Genomic DNA, 20,389 nt, shown 5'->3' with positions numbered 1-20,389 from the left:
ATAGCAGAAACGGAGGAAGACGGAGCGGGGCTTCCTCGCCGTCGTGCATCGTTCGCTTTCGCTGATTCGACGACGGCGGACGCGAGGTGTGCGTCTCTCTCCTTCGCGCTTTCAGTACTTTCAGCGTACTCAGCTTACCGCTGCGATAATGCCCGGCCGACGTTAGATGCACCGATTGGCCGCTCTCAGCCACCGTGTGCAACCGTCCGACGTTAAATCGAGATAAATCGAACAGATTGAGATATAAAAGAGCGGCAGCAGGCATGCGGATACGTGGCAGATCGAAGCAGGCTAATCACTCCGAAAGTTCAGATACCTGACCCCTCTAACGAGGAGGGTTGGGGAAACGGCTGGAGGAGCGATTTCCTTTACTCGCGTTTTATCGGAAACCGGCGGCAGCCCGACCCGGTTAATTAATCCCTCGCGTAATCGGTAATTGCCGCGCGCGTGCACGGCGAGGTCGACGCGTTTAATACGTTACATCGGAAATAACGCATGACGTATTTCGTTAATTATAATATCTACGGTAGCGACGCAAAACTTTGTCTTGTGCGTCAATCACGAGCGTTAATCATCAGCGAGAGCTCCCGTCGAATCTCATCATATCAAGTTGCACATAAAATCTCCGTGGTAAAAAATTCAACTGACATTTACGTAGGAATTAAGTGCCTTTTTTGTGCGAATTATGCGTTCTGCTTCTGACTTTTGTCCTCGAGTGGTTCGGTAGAAAATCGTGATTAAAAATGGGCGCGCTGGCTTAATGTGAGATTAGCGCTCTCGCTTTTTGAGATTAAACAAAGAAGCTAAACGTTAGTCTGTCAGAATTGTGTGCTACTTATGTGCTTTCGAGAATGTTCAACAGAACTCGTGTACATGTATAATCTTGTAATCTGGAAGACACACGCAAAGAAGATCGATAAGCATTATCACCGGTGCAAGAATAAAGCGCTAGTTAAAATACAGACAGAAATACAGAAACGGTCTCTCTTCCATCGTTCGCATAATAAAATTCTTCACTCGTGTTAAAATCGATGCAGAATTGTATTAAATTTCTAACACATAACATATAACGCGTGTTAATTTAACATATTTTCACGTTATCTCAACATTTCGTGTTACGTCGATATTCAACGTAAATCAATGTTAAAGCAACGCATTTTATACTTCAGTGTCGATTAACGCATTAATTCTGTGCGAATTTTTCATTACTTTTCAACATATTCACCTTGTATTAAATTAACACGAAAACATGAGTGCACCGTTCCGGGACGTGTAAAATGTGTTGAATTTATCGCACAATTTTTTACCGTACTGGATGGCTTCAGCTCGCGCACGAAGAACGAAGCATCGTTGTGCTTCGGATTTCGTTCTTCCGTACATTAACGAGAGAGAAAATATCATCTTGTCATCCTTTGCAATTTTATTTCGGTTACTTTCGCCCGGCGAGACGCTCGCTGACGCGTTAATAAACGCAGACAGGCTGTTCCGCTCGGAACACCTTTGGTAACACGTCCGCGTAACATTGAACGCTCGATTCGTCTCTCGGCGCGGCTCAAACGGACCGACGGACGCGGAGCGCGTGTTATCGCACATCCAAATATCGGAGCGGCTCGACGTCGAGTAATGCCAGCCTCACACGCCCGGTTTGAAGATCGTCCGCCGCGGTATCCCGGCGGAATTCAAGAGATTTGCGAACGATAAATCAACGGGGAAGGCGCGGGAACAAATTGATACTGCGCCAACTCGTAATTACGAGTCGCACCTGTTCAAATAATTGCCCATGGCGAATCCTCCACGGAGGCCGGAGGTTACTCTCTTCGTGTATTTTCGAGCCCTATTCATACCCGCGCGATATTAAGTGGTTAACGTACGATTAGCCGGTGATTTAAAACGTCCGCCGGCCGAACAATCGCCTTTCCCGAGTTTTCCCCGCGTGCATTCCTCGTAATGACTCTTCTGACGAAAAAAAAAGTGCCATCGCGCGACGATAGTTTGCGTCCGAAAAATAGCAAAGCTAAAAGACCGGCTTCCCGTAACGCGCGACGATCTCCCGCCGACCGTCTCTATTTTTATCGCGCGATCGATACGCGCGTTTCGACCGCACGAGGAAAGCTCTCTCACGCGAAAATTTCATTAACCCATTCTCTAATTCAATTATCGATCGAGACTTCGCAGTCACACGCGCGCGCGCGACACCTTTCTCCTTCTCGCGTGCAAATGAATTTGCGTTAATTCGCGACTCGAAGTCCCGCTCGAAGCGGATCGTGGGATCCGCACGCGATCCGCGAGATCTCGCCGGCTAGAAATGCATCTAGTCGGCAGAGTCAAAAGCTAATAATTAACTAATACGGAGCAAGTAAAATTGTCTAGCCCGTTATTAGTTAGTTACTGGCTGATTATTCGTTAAAATGTAGAATCGGTTTTGTGATCTAATCGTTGTCTGCTCTAACATACATAATTTAGCTACTACAAATCTGCCAGTAACATTTAAAAACGAGATAGCAGATCAAAAGGAAGGATTGTTTTACAAAAATTGAAGAAAAGAAAAAGCACAAAAGTTAGCTTTATCTTTGCGTCTGCGCGGAGAAAAATAATTTACTGGCGAGACGTGTGCTATCGCGGCAAAATCTGTCAGTTACTGTGTGTGAATAAGCAGAAAAAATTTGTTAAGAGTGCTAATTTCCGCTGTGTAATCTCTTTTGTTTAATTACCAGCTAATTTATTTATCCAGCCATTATTTATCCACTATCTATAGGAGAAGTGAATATTACATTATTGGCTAGTAACGATATTAGACACAAAGTTACTACTTCGTGGTTAGACAACCACGAGATTGAATTTCTAGTAGGGTATCTACCGTCGGGACGAAAATATCTCCCTCTCGAAATTCGCACCCTTCGACGGGGGAATTTTACGCGGACACAGACACGGAGCGCGTTCGCGCACAGAGAAAAGGATTTCTGTGGATTTAACCGAATTGTTCTAATTAAAACAAATTTGTCTTTCATAATGAAGCAAACAAATCAATATTAGATCCAACAAAGAGGATTGTTGTTTTTTTCTCAAACAATAAATATCTACTATCAAATAACACTTCCTTTGTATCTTCATCGAAACATTACAATGATTGTCACGAGCAATAAATTGTTTGAAAGAAATAACATTTAGATTAAAAAAGATCGAAGAACTTTGTTTCGGTAGGACGATATACAATAACATTGAAATCAATGTTTCCTTCATCAAGGACTAAATGTTAGTCCCTCTAAATAATACTATTTATCAATCAGCACGGCTCGCTCTGGTGAAACGACAAAATTCTCTCCAACGAAGGGATTTTTGATACGAAATCATGTTTGCTTAATATCAAACAAACACGTATATCAAATCCAAGGAAATCTTTTTTCTGCGCGCGGACGCAGAGGAAAAGCGAGCGGAATTCGCAATCTCGTTGACCGCGTCCGCCTCTCGATTTCGCGCAATCCGGACGGATTGATACAAATTTTCCGCTCGGTGGATTCCGAATGGCGCAGAATCGTTTCGCGCGCGGCCACGCGAGAACCGATCGTCGGAGTTTTTTAATTAGCCGTATTCTTGACAAGAGCATGGCACACGCGTGAGCCTCGATACTGATGATGGGAATGAGAGAAAAAAAGAGTGTTCCCCCCCTCCGGCGTTCCTTTCGGCGAGCCACCTCAACGAAAATAAACGCGCGGTTTCCCGCGGAGAGTTTCTCTCTCGTGCGCGATCCCGAGATTGCTCTCTTCACTCGGCCGTATATTTACTGAATGAAACGCGCCAAGTACAACGGTGGTGCCGTTGCTTTTACAAACGCGAATCGTGGGTGGACGAGATATGCATTTTGATACGAGGTATCTAGCGGCCTGCGCGGCGACGATTCCTGTTTATCCAATCTGCGGCGGTGCACGCGCGCTGTGTGTGCACCCGTTGTTGCATTTATTGCACACACGGCACCACCCCGTACATTCCGTACGGAAGCCGACGTTGGCCGACGAGGCGGCAGCGAGAAAATCTGTTATTCATCGGACACGTTTTATTCCTGTATTAACAGTTGTCGCTTGAAACTCGCCTCGCGTCGGATATTCGAAGTTTAACTTAGACCTGAGTTTTCCCAGCTTGATCATGTGGTGTATACACGGAAAGATTTCTCTGGATTTAATAAAATTTCTTTTATCGAGACCAATCAAAAACAAGTATCTCGGAACGGTGGTCTGATTCAATAAACAGGATCCGGTCTTTCAAGCAATAAATATCTTTACCTCAGATAACACTCTTTTCTGTGTATTTTCATTCAATTATTGCAAGGGTTGGTCAGAAACGATAAATTATTTGAAAGAAGTTGCACACTGTGTTTATAAAAATATTAAACTTCTTTGTTTTAATAGAACCGTATTTAATGTATAACGAAATAAATCCTTTCTGTTGAAAACCAACATACTATTTCTTCTAAGCAATCCTGCCTTTTCTTTTTTATCAACTAGCTTATTCTGATAAGACAACGACATTTTTATTCAAAGCGACATCCGATGTTAAACCGTATTGTTTACATCAAACAAACCCAAATCAAGGAAACGCGGAATCTAAATCCAAAGGAACCTTTTCCCTCGTGTATCCGACATCCGCATTTGTAATCGCGATTCAACTGGAAAACTCGCATCTAACTCGCGACTCTCGACTGATCAGTCGAGAAGTCCAGAATCTCCCCGACGACGCCCGTCCTCGGTTCTCGCGAAGAAGAACTGCTCGTCTCCTCCGCGAGCACCGCGAATCTACGACCGGGAGAAAGTGTGCGTCGTCGGACGGGGCTTACAATTAGCACGCGCGCGCCCGGTGAAAAGTAACTCGTGAACCAGCGAGCGCGCTTCAGCGTACGCGTCCATTTAAGTCGCTTTCGAGTCGCTGGCGACTCTTGCGGTCGCATTTACGCAGCGATCGTCGCGGCTCGCCGACGGTGGTGCAGGTTAATGAGCAGCCACCACCGGTATTCGCCGCTTAGACCGGCTGACGATTTCCAAGCGTGCTTCCGAGATACCGATACGCCCACGAGCCTCCGGCCCGTGAGTCCCACGTCGAGTACGCGCGTAGGTACTCGCTGCATACGTAATCCGTACAGCGAGGACTGCACAGCTGCAGCTGCTGCCGCTCGTTCGGCAGTTCTCTGCGTTGGCGCACGCGGTATTAGAAAGGCGGGCGCGCGCGCGGAGATGTCACAAGGCAAACCGCATGCACAAGTGGGATGTAGGGGAATTATTGTGCATGCCTATCTGCAATCGGTACGTGGATTACAGCCACCGGCGGCGGCTGAAACGCCGAGCGCGCGCGCGTTCCCGCGTCCTTGAGAGAATTTCACGCAGCGAAATTCTTCTCGCGGTTTCTCCCTCCCTTTTCCCCCTTTGCCGTTCGACTCGATCGGTACCCCTTGGTTCTGCACTCGGCCTGAGAAAACCTGCGGGGACGGCGATCTATTTTCGCGTCGCGACACGGAACAATGTTGCGTTGTGGCATCCAAGGTCCTGCGCCTCCTCCCCGCCGGATTTTCGGCGTTTCGAGGGTCAAACGGCTTCTTGGCTCGGCCGGATTCATTACGTGAGTCTTGGCGGCGTCTCGAGCGTGTTATTTATTCGTGCGTTAAGTACGGCCCGACGCTTGGCAACAGAAAGAGCCGCTCCGAGTTGTCGACGAGCAAGGAGCGAGAGAGAAAGAGAGAGAGAGAGAGTGAGTGAGAAAGGTCGTGCTACGGGAGAAGGAGAAAAAGAGAGAGAGAGCGAAGAAGGAGTGAGCGCGCGAGGGGCATAGTAAATGTGTGAGATTACAATTTATACGAGCCGGCTGTGCGGTTATTCACTCGCGACTTTTTATTTATGCCGATCGCGACGACCGCCCGCCCCGCGCGGCCTTAGAAGCGAACGACTCGTTGGCCGATAATAATTTTTCATTACGCTAGGTCAGGCGAGAAAGCCGCGCTTTCCGCCCTGAGACGCGCGGAATTTCGGCGTCACGCGGGATTCACAGCGCGGAATTACAACCGAGGTCGTCTCCACTCGAGCAGGAATTAACCGCCGGCGAGGTATCGTGACTCGGTATCGATTTTTAATGAACGGATGCCAATACTGATTCGTCGATTGGTGGGGAATCGCCGGGGCGACGAAACTCGAGATAGGCGGTACCGTAAACGTACCGATTCCCAGTGATGATTGTTATTACTGTGCAGTTGTCGATATAAACCATACTGTGACGCAGGAAGCGTCGGAATGTGACCAGGTGATACTTGCGTTCAGATCCGCACGTGTGCGCTTTTAATGTCACTGCGAGGCGGCACTGAACAACCTGGTCTTCCGCTTGCCAAGCAACCGTTCTTACCGCTGAACCATTTAGACTCCGCATCAGTGGTGTCTTTCGCTTTCCTGTTCAGGGCTTTGGTATCGCAACGTGACATCCGTATTTCATGCAGTACTAAAGTGGCACCTCGCTAATCTTCAGTGTATATATGCAATTCTTACATGGGCCGAATATATGCAATTCTTACATGGGCAACGATGGAGGCACGACGCTGCTACGTCGGTCGTCGTGGAATTCCATTTAATCGGTGCCCCGCACGACACGAGAATCGAACAGCTGACTCGAAATCGTCAAGGAGCATCGCTCGATCGAGAGAGCGAACGTGCACGAAAAGCAGACGTACAAAAGCAATAAAACGACAAGGACGTCAGATATAAAGAGAGAGAGAGAGAGAGAGAGAAAGAGCGCTCATTCGAATCGTCTGTTGACCCTTTAATAGAAATTTATGCCAACATTTGTCCGGTCTTAATTGCCGTCAAGCCTGATCAATTGGCGCCGAGTCGCGTCGCGGTTCTCCGCGAGTTAAAGCGCATCGCGTCGCTCGCGTGGATCGAGCGCTTTCGCGCGGGGAGATTTATGTGGCGAGCTCGAGATTGATAAAGCCACGGCGATCGCTGATATAAAACATACCTGAGAACCCGCGTACGCGTGGGCTCGCGCGATTCTGTATCGAGGAAAAGCCTGACGTGCCATTTTGTTTTCGGGCTCTAAAACCGTCCTCCTTCGAAGTAATATTTCACAGCAAACTTGAGGTGTATCGGCCGAAGGACAAATAAACTCCGGTATCTCGCAGTATACGGAATAAGCGAAAGCCTAACTTCTCTAGCGTAGTTCGGAGTGGGGGAGGATAGAGATTGGCACGAGATGCGAGGCGACTCGAAAACTTCCAGACTCGCTCTATAAAGTAGCATTGTCCAATAAATTACTCCACCGCCGACTCGCGTCGGCCTTAATTTTCGCTAGAAGGACGCTCAACGAAACTTCAAGCTCGATGAAGAAAAATCGAACGGCGCCCTGACAACGCAACCCTGCAAACAGAAACTGCCAGTTTCAGACCAAGTTCATGCACTGTTCGACGGAGTTCAGTAATTCACCGCCCGAGAAACACGGGTCGGGTTTACCACACCTATGCCAGCCTCGGCGCTTTTCCTCTACCCGCGTCGAAGGTGAAACGTCCGTCACTTCGCAAGTGGAGCGATATGCGGCCTTACCGAGAATGTATTCCATACATTCGCGCATGCACCGTGCATTCGTTATTTCGATATTTTCCCATGACGCCGCGCATTAATACTGTTAACAGTGTTATATCTGGGCCGAGGTGAGCGCTTGGCACCCGCCTCGCTCACCGAGGTGTCCGCTTTCAAGGTGCTCAAAGGCCGCACCGGCGGTTTCCACCTCGCGCGTTATACACCTTCGTGTATTTTCACTTGCAAATGCAATACCCCCAAAAAAAAAACACACGCACCCGCCGTATCCGTTATTACCGCGTCGTCACGCGCGGGTCGTTCGAAGAAGAAGAAAAAAAGAGGAAATAAAGCGCTCTATGTTTCCGATAGAGCGAGCGACAGACGCCTCTGGAATACCGATGTCCGCGAGGTGCTTGACCTTCTCTGTGCCAGAAGACGACGCCACAAGTATCGCCGATAGTCGGGAGATTCATCGTTCCGCGCGTTAGGCGCGTTCCCGTTCGACTTATATTCGAGGATATTTTTCCATAAACGTTTCCTGCCGCCACCGTTGCGTCGCGTCGCACCTGCCCGAAATCGATCGCCGACGCCCGGGGGGTATAAATATTAACAACGGCGGAAAGACGCGCGAAGAAATCTAATGAACGACGGTGACAGACCGGCGCTGGAAACAACAACGCCGGGATCGATTGTCATTCGAGGTGCATTCACGACCGGTGACTGCCCTTGGTAGGCTGCACGGAAAGGCGTCGTTTCGACGACGAAACGTTCTAATGGCTCGCTCGCTCGGATCTCTCTTTCTTTCGTCCGGAGCGCAGAAATAATTGCCCCGGGTCACTTCGGTGTCATTAAACTTGTTAAATCGGGGGTCAGCACTCGCAAACAGGAGACACACACACACACACACGTGTTCACGTACGCACATAGACGCCGATATGCGCGCGTCTCGTCGTACGTTCCACTTTCTTTAAGAGATTACCGCCGCAACGCTTTCACGATGAGAAAGAGAGAGAGAGAGAGAGAGAAAGAAGAGTTTCGATACTCGGCGGCACAAAGAGGAGATTCGGGCGATTTAAACTCGAAGACCGAAGGATAATCGCGTAGTTATTTTCTCTCACGATGGGGACGCCGAAATTGCGACGAAGCGACGCAAATCAAACGCGTATCGAATCATCGGCCCGATGCGCACGTCCCTCGTGAGATCATCCGCACTGAATTTTCTCCGTTCCTTGTTCGGAGAAAATTTCATCCGACACTCATTTTTCTCGTATTCCTTTGACACCCTAATATTAAGTCACCGTGGGCTCGCGTAATTCAATCGGTTTTATATTTCGGTTTCAGCGAGAAATCGCGTCGCTCGCTCGCTCATGGCGACTTTGTCGCGGACGCGACATTAACGGTCCAGCTGCTCCCGTCATTAACGCCCGACACTTCGCGGCCGAGTTATGGCGAGTAATGTTACTCGAGTCTGCTGGCCGTCCCCGCCTCTCTCCGCTCCCTTGAGAAACTCGTTGATTGTAAAATATCGTCGCGAAAACTCGACAGTCATCGCGAGCGCGAGAGTGGGCGAGTAAATCGGCGAGTTTTTCAGCTCGGGTCGTTCGGCGAGGTCGGCGGTTGTGAATGTCCGAGGTGCGTTATTTGAACGGGTGTTCCGTCAAACAAAGAGCGTGAACGAGTGATCATTTTTCTCCCTCTTTCTCTGTTGCAGAAGTTGCCGTCTTTCTTCAACACGAAGCCGGCGCGCGGAGTGGATAAAACGGACAACAACAATGCCAACAATTCCAACACGAGCAACAATATTCACAATATGCCGCTGCACGAACCCCTCAGCGCTACTTCTCACGAAGTATACGGTACGGGGAACACACACACACTGTGATTAAAATCGGCGGAAAATCGCGTTGCCCTTATACGGGGGGCCTGAAAGCGCGCGCCACTCGACGCTATCATTTAATACGAGCGAAACGTGTATTTAAGACGCCGAGAGGATTACGTCGGTGCACTCGAGGAAGGAATAAAGTCGCGGCTATGAGGTGACGCGAGGTTTACGCGCAATACGCAGGATTACGACACGCACGTGAGAAATATTATTGAAATCCCTCGGTGTAAAGAACGGTTCTCGGCGCTCCGTGAACGAGCCGGTACGCGTTTTCGTGCGGCAGGATTAACGAAAATATTGCACACGGAACATTTCTGGCGAATAATATACCATGCTGATGGTGTAATTTGTCAAACTTGTACCGCACGGCTGGAATATACTACCTACTGAAACCAAAATTTACGACAGCGTTACGCAAATAATCTGATCACGCAGAGAAAAAAGTTTCCTTAGATTTCTTTGGCATTTCTATTTATTTGACTAAAATTTGTTCCGTCGAAACAACATATACGAAATATTATTCGTTTGAATAATATTTCGTATATGTTGTGTTATTGAAAAAATATTATTGTCTCATTCAAGAAAACTTGATTATTTAACAGAAAGAACGCTATTGTTTGAAATAATATCTTTTAACCAAATGAAATATTATTTGGTTATAATAAATATGTAAAATGAAACAAATAATTTCTTTGTAAGAAAATTATTTTCCGTTTCAAACAAATTTTTTATTTAAGATAAAAATACATATTCGTTGAAGAGTCTAACAATCGTACTTATCGATCGAAACATTAGTTTCTTTGGAGCATGCCAATGACGAAATTTGTTTGGATGGCAATAAAATTTATTAAATTCGAAAAAATCTTTTTCTCAGTGCAGATGTATTTTGTAACCCGCTGGTGTACAAATTTGTCACACGTATAATGAGGAAGTATCAGGAAAGTGAAAAAAGCGTCCCGTATTGATACGTGTATTTTCGAGGCTCCGGTTTGAATTGCTCAGCATTACGAATGTCAGTGTGAGAAAATATTTTATTTCGGGTAGTAACTAGTAGTTAGAGATAGACTATTAGGATAGATAATGTAGTAGATTCCATTAATGCTGTCCTATTTCCTTGGCATGGTAACATCGAAAATTTCCAATCAAAGGCATTATTTGTGCATCATGACTGTTGATAATTTGACGAATGGCAACAATTCTGCAAAGTAGCATTCATTATACACAGATATTCAAACTAACGTATCTAATACGTATCTAATTGGGAATTTTTAATATTACTATGCTTAGGATGTGGAACAGCATAATGGGGTCTGCTGTGTTACTATGAACTCATATCTACGGAAATAGTAGAAAAAACGTGAGATCGACACGCTTCTGGAATAACGGGCAGTTGTAACGAAAGTATTGATGTTGCGTTACACTGCTTGCTTGCCATCATTTGCAAAAGAATCGTTGCACAAATAAACCTATATAATAATATATAAATCTATAAGTCAACCGCAAATTTCAATTATTGATCTGGCTTTGTAATTCTGACTAGAATTATTTTTCATTACGGATATTTTATTACTGATATTTATATATAATTTGATTAACCTTAATTTCGTTCCCACGCGATTTGGTGCCACGAATTTAGTGATCCGAAGAAGCGAGCTGAAAAAAGTCTTAGGTCGTTCCTCTCTCCGAATAAGTGAAACTGGAATATTCACGAAACGTCGAGAACAAATTCATGAAGGACGCACTAACCCGAATACCAAATCGATCGATTTTAATTAACCTTTTAATTATCCTAAAATTTTATTACCACCAAAGCAATGCATATTTATGTAGAAAAGAGGCATTCGGTATGGGAATCTTTTTTCCGCGCGCGTTTCAAAGCCATCCAGAAGATTCCATGAAAAAGAAATGGAAAAAATCTTAATAAAAAAAAATTCCATATTTGGAAAAAAACTTCCGCTTGCACAGGTTCACTCTTTGCTCTCTAAATTTCCCAATATTCACTTGAAAACTTTCGACATTGCGAAGTATATCCCAGCCGGGCCGGACTACATCATGGTACTTCTTCGGTTGATGAACGCGTTGATATCCTCGCGAAAAATTCTACGTGCGCAACGTACGAGATAATTCGCGGGTCGAGTGCAGGTCGTCGGGGAGACTTGCGTAACGCGTGCTTTCGCGAGCGCGCTGTAGGCCCGAGAATAGTGCACTTAACTCACACGTGTTATTTCGCGGGGAAATAAAACAGCTGGGAGACTGCCAATGACACCCCAGGAAGCGGTGAAGTACTACGGCTCCAGACTGACAGAATTCGAGCGCGCCGAGATCGAGAAGTACTCGGAGATCTGGTATCTGGGCCTGTCGGCCCACAAAATCCACGGCGAGGAAGTGTCCTCGCAAAACGGCGGCTACGACGACGAAAATGGCAGTTACAACAAGGTCCTGCACGATCATATCTCCTACAGGTGAGCCCGCGACTTTTTTCCTTCATCGCCGGCTCTCTCGGCGCTCCCGTTACACTTTTCTTCTTTCTTACGCTATACTTGGAAACTTTACCGATAGAATACTAATTTTTTCTGCAAAACTTACGTCTTAGTTGCACAGAATTATAAATGATTTTATGCAATGAAAGTACGCACGGAAATGAAGCGTTGCTAAATATGTGACGAAAACGATTAAAAATTACAAAATTGTGACATCTCTAGCTGTTAGCGTAAATATTTATCTTGTACAAAAATTCCGCAGCTTCTACGTGTCGAATGTTTCGATGCTTCGATCGGAAAATTTTCAAAGAACACCCTCCCACCTTTTTAAAGTATAACGAATTTCGATAATCGAATCCTAAAAGGATGCGAAAAGTTCGAAAAATTTTAATGCATCTTGGTTAGATTTTGAGGATCTCCTCTACGTTATCGACTTATCAAGTTCGTCATCGACTTTTGCATCCCCTTAACAGCTATTGTCGGTCGCGCGACGCTGCTTAGTTTCGCCGCTCGCGAAGGAATCTCTCGCAATCGCTCGCGCGGTCGCATTCCGAACGAGTGCGCTTTGTCGTCGTCGTCGTCGTCATTGTTACTCTCGCGGGAGAAATTGCGGCGGAAAAACTGCGTAGCAGTTTGCGCGCGTCGGTAAGGCGCACGAAACAGGAAATAAAAATGCTCCGATATTTTCGCTCACGCAATCACCTCAATTACTAACGGCCGTTCATGCGTCAAACGAAGCTCGTCGCGCGTAGCGCTCTCTTTTCTGATGCATCTCGCTCATTTTCATCGCACCTTCACGTATGGCTAGTCACGAAAAAATCGCAACACTTTTTCGGTGTGTTTCACAACAACGGTGCGTTTCACACATCCAATAGGAAAACGTATATCCTGAGAATTACTGAAACGTAAATTCTTCTATTAGACGCAGGATGCGTTCTGAAACTCATTCGAAAAAGAATGTTACTTTTTCCCATACAGTACAGACCTCCAAGGGACGTTCTAAAGACGTCCACAGGACGTCCTAAGCATGTTTCTAGGATAAAGTGTGCTGTGTGGGATAAAACCTCACTGGAATGGTTGATTTGTATTTTTAAGACAATGTTTCATGCCTTCAATTTTTGTTTAAATTATCCTTTTTTTTTTTTTACTACTTTTTCATTATACAGCGGTTTGTCATTAACTACAAACAGAACGGTTTTTAGTTTTAAAGGCTTCCTATAATAAGCAATAAAACTTAAGCAGTAAGAAAATTGACCAATCATTTATTAAAAGGATGATCGACCGTGATTGTAGTCAATTTTCTTATTACTTAAATCTTATTGCTTATGTGGAAAGTCTCTAAGACTCAAGACACCAAGCGATTATTGTGCGTTGCTCAAAGACAAAGACTTAAGACATAAAATACATTGTCTTAAATCGGCGAGTCAGCTGAGGTCTTTACACGATATTCTCCCCGCTCGCGACATAAACTCGTCTGTGAACGCGCTCGAAACCTTTTCTGCGCGCAGATACGAGATACTGGAGGTGATCGGCAAGGGGAGTTTCGGCCAGGTGATTCGAGCGCTGGATCATAAAACGGGACAGCACATCGCCATCAAGATTATCAGGTACGCGGAAACGGTGTGTGCTCGTCATCGCGCGGTGACTCACTACCGCTCGAGCGCTATGATCTGGGAAAGAGAAAAAACTCGCGATGATGCACGGACGATGTGGCACATCCGGCATTAGTGTGTTGTTGTTTTTTTTTCCCATCCGGATCCTCGCATGCCGCGTTTTCTTCTTAATTTAAAACAGCACGACTGACTTTCACTGTCCTTGCAGAAACAAGAAGAGGTTCCATCATCAAGCGCTCATCGAGGTGAGAATCCTGGAGCACCTGAGGAAGAAGGACTTGGAGGCGAACTCGTCGCACAATGTGATACACATGCTCGAGTATTTTTACTTCAGGAATCACCTGTGCATCAGCTTCGAGTTAATGAGGTGAGCGATCGGCCGAGATATAATGAGGAGGAGTCAGCCTCGCGTCCTCGCCGTTGCGCGCGCGTGCGAGAGTTCGTTAGCCGTATAATGAGAAGAAAAGAAAAAGAAATCGCCGTCTAAGCGCGTCCCTCTCTCTTTCTCTCTGTTGCAGCTTGAATCTGTACGAGCTAATCAAAAAGAACAACTACCAGGGATTCAGTCTGAGCCTAATCCGCCGTTTCGCCAACTCGTTAATTAGCTGCCTGAGACTGCTCTATCGAGAGAATATCATTCACTGCGACTTGAAGCCGGTGAGTACATCGCATTTTCGCGTCCAGTGCTGGGAAAGATATGACTTTTCACATATCTAAGTAAGATTAGATACTATTACGACTACCTATCTAGATAAATACATAGATAAGAAAATATTCCTTATTTTCCTTCGATATAGATATAAATACGGAAAAGAGATTCTTACCTAGCTACACATTTTTTATATCTCAAATATAGGATAAGCTTCAGATATGTCGAGATATATTTGGCGCTAACTAGATATATATATATTAACGTTATCTATATAACGAGAAATTCCTTAATTTTTATCTTTTTCTTCCTTTCTTTACCGTTTAACCGGATATGAAGCAACGTTGCCATCATATTCAAGCTATTTGTGGACGAAAAGAAGATATATCCATAATACATTTGGCATACGTGACTGCGAGGGTATTCCAAACATTATGACGTGGATTTTCAATTCTTCATAATAGATATCTTATTAGATAGTAGATATGCTTCTATTCTTGAAATGGTTGCGTATATATAAGTGTTACTGCACAGCTATTTTATGACACGATCATACCTGCACAAAGATACGTATATATACGTATATATACGCAATCATTTCGAGAATATAGGAATTATGAAGTTCGAATTGCTTCGATACAAATATCAGATAAACGGCCGGTTATTTCCTTAGATCAGATATTAGACGAATTGTACCAATGTAAACACTCAGATATACATACTAGATGACCTATTTTCTATCTAGACATAATTATTCAGATATGTATTCCAACACTGCTCGTTTATTCGCGTCAATTTCTTCAACGTCAACTTCACTTTCCCCCTTTCTCTCTCTCTCTCTCTCTCTCTCTCTCTCTCACACACACGTCTGTGTCCGTAACTATTGCAGGAGAATGTGCTGCTGAAGCAACGGGGCAGCAGCTCGATCAAAGTCATAGACTTCGGCTCGTCGTGTTACAGTCACCAACGCGTGTACACGTATATACAATCCAGGTTCTACAGGAGTCCGGAAGTGATCCTCGGTCTTCCATACGGCACGCCGATCGATATGTGGAGCCTAGGCTGCATCTTAGCCGAGCTGTACACGGGATACCCGCTGTTTCCGGGCGAGGACGAGATAGAACAGCTCGCCTGCATCATGGAGGTCCTTGGTCTGCCGCCTGAGCACATTATCAGTCACGCGTCTCGTCGCAGGCTCTTTTTCGGTAAGCCAGAGCTACGGTGTGTCAGTAGCAGCGAGAGTACTGGAAACTCCGGGGTCTGAAGTGGCTCCTAAAGATAGAAAGAGCAGGCCAAGCGCGCGCGCAGTGTGCGACTCCGACTCATCGTCTTGGAAATCGTTGCAGATCAAAAAGGCAGTCCGCGATGCGTGACAAACAGCAAAGGCAAGAAGAGGTGGGCGGGCAGCAGGAATCTCTCGATAGCCCTCCGGTGTTCCGATGTGCTCTTCGTGAACTTCGTTAGCAGATGCCTCGAGTGAGTTATTTTTGCCTCGCGTGCTATTTTCCGCGTTCCGCGTGAAATTCCCGTACACCGGTGCGATCAATTTCAACATCCCGATGCCTTTCAGAAGCGCGTAACATTCTCATTTCCGAGCACGTTTTGTTAAGCTAGCGTCCTCGTCGGAAAAAGAAAATTGGAACAGCACTTATGTAGGAATTAAGTGGCCTTTTATGTACTAATTACGTGCTCTATTCACGATTTCTTTGGGTTTTGGTAGTTTTGGCGGAAAATCGCGATTAAAAATGGGGACTGACTTAATAGTAACAATCTTTGTTTACGGGAGAAAACCCTTCCAGTGTTACATGAGTTATAGAGAGATTATAAATGATACCCATAAATATAATTATAATTATGAAAATAGAGAGCATGTGTGCATAACAGAAAATGAACGAAAAGGTCCTCTACCATTTTACAAACAATCACGTAAAATGTTGAGTTATTAATTATTGAAAATGGCCACGAATAGAGGCTTCTTTAATTAATAACTTATAAATTTGCGTTGTTATTCGCAAAATGGTAAGAGCCATTGATGCCATAAATATTTTTATTCAGAATGGCCCAATCTATATGCAAGTATATGACAACTGTTTTACTTAGCGACATATATCAATATATCGAACCTCGAACCTTCGCGTCTTTAGTACAACAGCTATCATATATTTGTAATTTAGGTCACTCTGAACACAAAAGTCTACCATTTTGCAAATAACTACGCGGATCTTTGAATTATTAATTAAAAAAGCCTTTATACATGGCCACTCGCAATAATTAATAATTCAAAATTTTGCGTAGTTGTTTACAAAATGCTAGAGGACGTTTTGTTCATATTGACTTAAACCACAAATATATACGATGGTTGGTACGGTTTGCGCCAGACACTGTATGTAAACCAGTAAATAAGTCGAAATCAAATTACACAGAATGATAAATATAACTTCAGAGCTGTAAGATTGCGTGCAAAACGGAACTTTCGGAAGTTGTCAGTGGAAATATCCACAGTGAAAAAAAAATGCAAAACTAGTATCCCCGCTTCTCGAAATTAATCGTAAACTCCCTCGTCACGAGTTCATCGCCCCTACTCGCGAATTTGGTCGGATCGTAACGGGTAATGGGTCCGTCTCTCTAAAGAATCAATCGCGCAGGAAAGCCCGAAGTGGCGCTCATTACACGAGCCAGCGAATTTCCACGAACCTCCTGCTCCCGTCTAAACGATTTTCTTTCGTCACCGTCGCAGGTGGGATCCAAAGAAGCGTATGACCCCCGACGAGGCGATGCGTCACGAGTGGCTGAACTCGTCATCCTCCCACGTGAGCTCCTCCTCGTCAGCGATAGCCTCGTCGACGGTGAACGCGAGCGCGAACACGACGACGACAAGCGGCGTCGAGACGTCACAGTCGGCGCACGCGCAGACGGTGAGCGTGACGGTGAGCGCGCCGCGGCAGCGAGCCACGACGATGGAGGATCCGCCTTACACCATGTACCGGCTGTACAAGGGTCGCAAGTATGTCCAGAAGATCTCCACGACGTCGGGCGACAGCACCGACAACGGCGGCGGCGGTGGCGGTGGCCTCGTGGTGAAGAGCAAGCTGAACGGCAGCGCCAGCAGCCACGCGTTAGCGAGCAGCACGCAGACGGCGACGTCGAGGCACGCGTCGACCGGCGACATCGTCGCGAGCCTCGACCCGAATCTCGACGACTCAGGCACGTTCCTGCCGCCGATATTGTGAAGTCGGGTCTGTGCCAGCCACTTCTAAACGCACTCTCCCCATCTCACGCGCGCGCACCCTCTTGGCGCGATCGGGCTCGCTCTTGCGCCTTGTCGTTCCTCCGTTCCTCGACTCGTTCTCACGTTCTTCCTCCAGATCCAATCGCGAGGATCGCGATCGTCGTGAGCGATGGGGACGGCGACGTACGCGTCGATGTCGTTGCAACGCGTTATCGCTCAAGAGATAGATAGGTGTACAGAGAGAGAGAGAGAGAGAGAGAGAAAGAGAAAAAGAGAGATGCTTCTCCGGTGTGTGAGACGGAGATCCGAGTCGGATCGAGCTCACACTGATCGACGATCTCGCGCGAAACCGCGAGCACGTGACACCCCGTGTTCCATGCGCGAGTCGAGGGCGAGTGCAATCGCACAGACCGGCGCGTGTAGAACTGGCTGGCCGGCCCGACGACGTTAACTATTCCCGATGCCAAACGACTAGACAGACACACAGATCGAGAGAGAGAGAGAGAGAGAGAGAGAGAGAGTCGCTAGTCTCGGGCATATGCATCTAGCTATGAGGCCAAAACGATCTGACGACGGTAGAGGAGCGTGGCGGGCGTGCCGGATGAATGAAGAAGAAAACAGGGGCGATTGCGGCGAGGTCGAATTCGTGCGCTCTCGGGGACTCTGGCGATCCGATGTCACTCAGGTAATCGTAAAAAAACGCGCATTATCGTAGTTACTCGCAGACAATGTTTAGATACGCCGCCTCCATACGGCGAGGGTCATTAGTAAATCATCAAATATATATATCGATCATCCGTCACGGGCCATCATCGTATCATTGATCTGGTCCCGGGTCTGTGTTTATCCCGAAATCACGCGCGAAGCGTGCGACGTTCACGCTGACGGAATCTCGGTCGTAGGATGTGTCGAAAATCACAATCGAAAGTTCCGTACGACAAGGCAAGCTCGCGTCGAGGGACCGTCGACGAGCCGCCGCGCGACGAGAGCGACTGCTCGTTCCTCAGGCGGTCGAAGCGAGACGACGGTTGTGAAATTCTCCCGCGCGCGAGTGTACGCATTCAGAAGGTATACCATTATGATGAGCGCGCGACAGAGCGCGCTCTTTGAGGGCCGCCCGCGCGTCCACCGCGCGATTCCAACGACGCGCGCCGATGAACGGCGCGAGTCGCGCAGAGAGGAAGTACGCGAACGCGAGTCCGACGCGCCGTCAACGGTCAAACAACGATTCTTCCCCGACGTGTGTGTGAGTGTGGCTGCGTGTGTATATGTGTACGCGTATGTGATTCGGGGGTTACCGTCAAATTACGGTCGCGCCGAGAAGACCTGAGTTATCGTGCGAAAGAGAGAGAGAGAGAGAGAGAGACCACCGCCAGCAGCATCACGCGACCAAGCGCGGGGTCGCGGTTTAATAACGAAGCGTCAAGGCGAGTGGAGTAACATTAATACGAAGCGTGCCCCAGTTTTAACGAGGCCTGAGTAGTCTTATTGTGATATTAAACTACCACTGTCTTACTTAGATCTCTGATATTAAGAAGATAACGATCGCTAATGATTTCAATTTACTATTAATCATTATTTTCTTATATGTGTAACGCTATATCGCTACTATTACTATCGCGAGGAAATACGTAGCCGAATATAATGAGGGTTATTCGTCAATAATATTACAGAGAGAGAGAGAGAGAGAGAGAGAGATAGCAGAGAGCAGAGAAAGAGAGAGAGAGAGTTAACGTTATTATTACTACATGGTAGGTAACGTGTACAGATTTTGATTACGCGTCTTCGAGATATCCGGGAGCGGCATGCTATATATATACAACACACACACACACACACACACACACACAACACACATTTATATATATATATATTTGCTTGCTACATACGAATATATAAGAGAGAAGAAAAGAAAACGCCCTCCTCCCCATGCGATGATTTTGCAAGAATGATTTCCTACACGCCGTTATATATATCATTACCGTCGTTTACGTACCTCCATTGTGTCACTCGATCGTCCGCCGCGACGCGTAACGCGCACGTCTCATCGCGTCGGAATAACAACAATTAACAGTGATTAACCACCGCCCTTCTCCGAGACTCTCCGCCGCCGCAGCAGCAGCAGCAGCTTCGCTTTTGTACTCGCGCGCATGCACGCGAATTTACTCATAGCTGTACCCGGGATTAATTAGCGATTTTCGATGCGCCCTTTCGGACAACACTCTTCGTCGAGCACTTCGCGATATATGCAGAGGATTTGACTAAAGAAACGAAATAGAAAAAAAAGCAGAAAAGGAAAAGGTGAAAAAAAAAAGAAGAAGCAGAAATAACGTGTATAGCATTAAGCGTTTTAGGCTACTACTTTTAGACGTGGTAATTGTTCGATGTGCCCGTACCCATTCTAAAGTTTCGCGAGGGAACGAACGTAGAGAGAGAGAGATAGAGAGAGAGAGAGAGAGAAAGGGGGGGGGACGGCCTCGCGAGAGCTCGCAAATTATATATCATTTGTACATAACGTTAGAAACGTGAGATGAGTCCCGCTCCTGTTCGCTGCTTTTCGAGCTTCCACCTCGGAACCGATATCTTCCGTTTTTTCGCATGCTTCTTCACGAAAGTCTCATCTTTACGAGGAAATCGTACGCAACACTATATATATATACACACCGTATATACACGGGGTCTCGCTGATTCGTTCGTCGCGTACCGGTTTTCACTTTTCCTCCTTTTTTTTTTTACGGCCGAAAACCGAACGATCGGATTGCCGCGGATACGTGAATATCGATACTCGGCATCACATATAAAGACTGAGACGAATCACGTTATATTTTATATTTCTAATGAGAACGTCGCGATATCTCGTTCCTAATAGCATGTTTTCGAACCCGTGTCGTTTTCTTCATTTCTGGTCTTTCCAGGCGGCAAGTTGAGCAAGATATATCTACGTGTCCCGCGAACGACGATCTTCACATGCGCACTCGCAAAAATGCGTCTC

The 20,389-nt window shown here is 46.4% G+C and overlaps 1 protein-coding gene across 1 annotated transcript in view; it reads left to right on the top strand.

Moving 5' to 3' along the window:
* LOC106750724 (probable serine/threonine-protein kinase dyrk2) overlaps positions 1-20,050 on the top strand; it is a 193,652-nt gene extending 173,602 nt beyond the window's left edge. The window contains exons 4-11 of the mRNA XM_014631248.1: positions 9,256-9,400; positions 11,672-11,888; positions 13,415-13,513; positions 13,728-13,886; positions 14,038-14,176; positions 15,058-15,373; positions 15,515-15,644; positions 16,906-20,050. Of these exons, the coding sequence (XP_014486734.1) occupies positions 9,256-9,400; positions 11,672-11,888; positions 13,415-13,513; positions 13,728-13,886; positions 14,038-14,176; positions 15,058-15,373; positions 15,515-15,644; positions 16,906-17,398 (1,698 nt within the window). The 3' untranslated portion in view covers positions 17,399-20,050. The remainder of the gene's footprint in view (positions 1-9,255; positions 9,401-11,671; positions 11,889-13,414; positions 13,514-13,727; positions 13,887-14,037; positions 14,177-15,057; positions 15,374-15,514; positions 15,645-16,905) is intronic.
* The last annotated feature ends 339 nt before the right edge of the window (positions 20,051-20,389 follow it).

The sequence above is a fragment of the Dinoponera quadriceps genome, unplaced genomic scaffold, assembly GCF_001313825.1.
Source record: "Dinoponera quadriceps isolate SergipeBrazil2010 unplaced genomic scaffold, ASM131382v1 scaffold5144, whole genome shotgun sequence".
In the NCBI taxonomy this organism is placed as follows: Eukaryota; Metazoa; Arthropoda; class Insecta; order Hymenoptera; family Formicidae; genus Dinoponera; species Dinoponera quadriceps.
The sequence above is the reverse complement of the archived record's forward strand: the minus strand, read 5'-3'. Positions and strand labels throughout refer to the sequence as shown.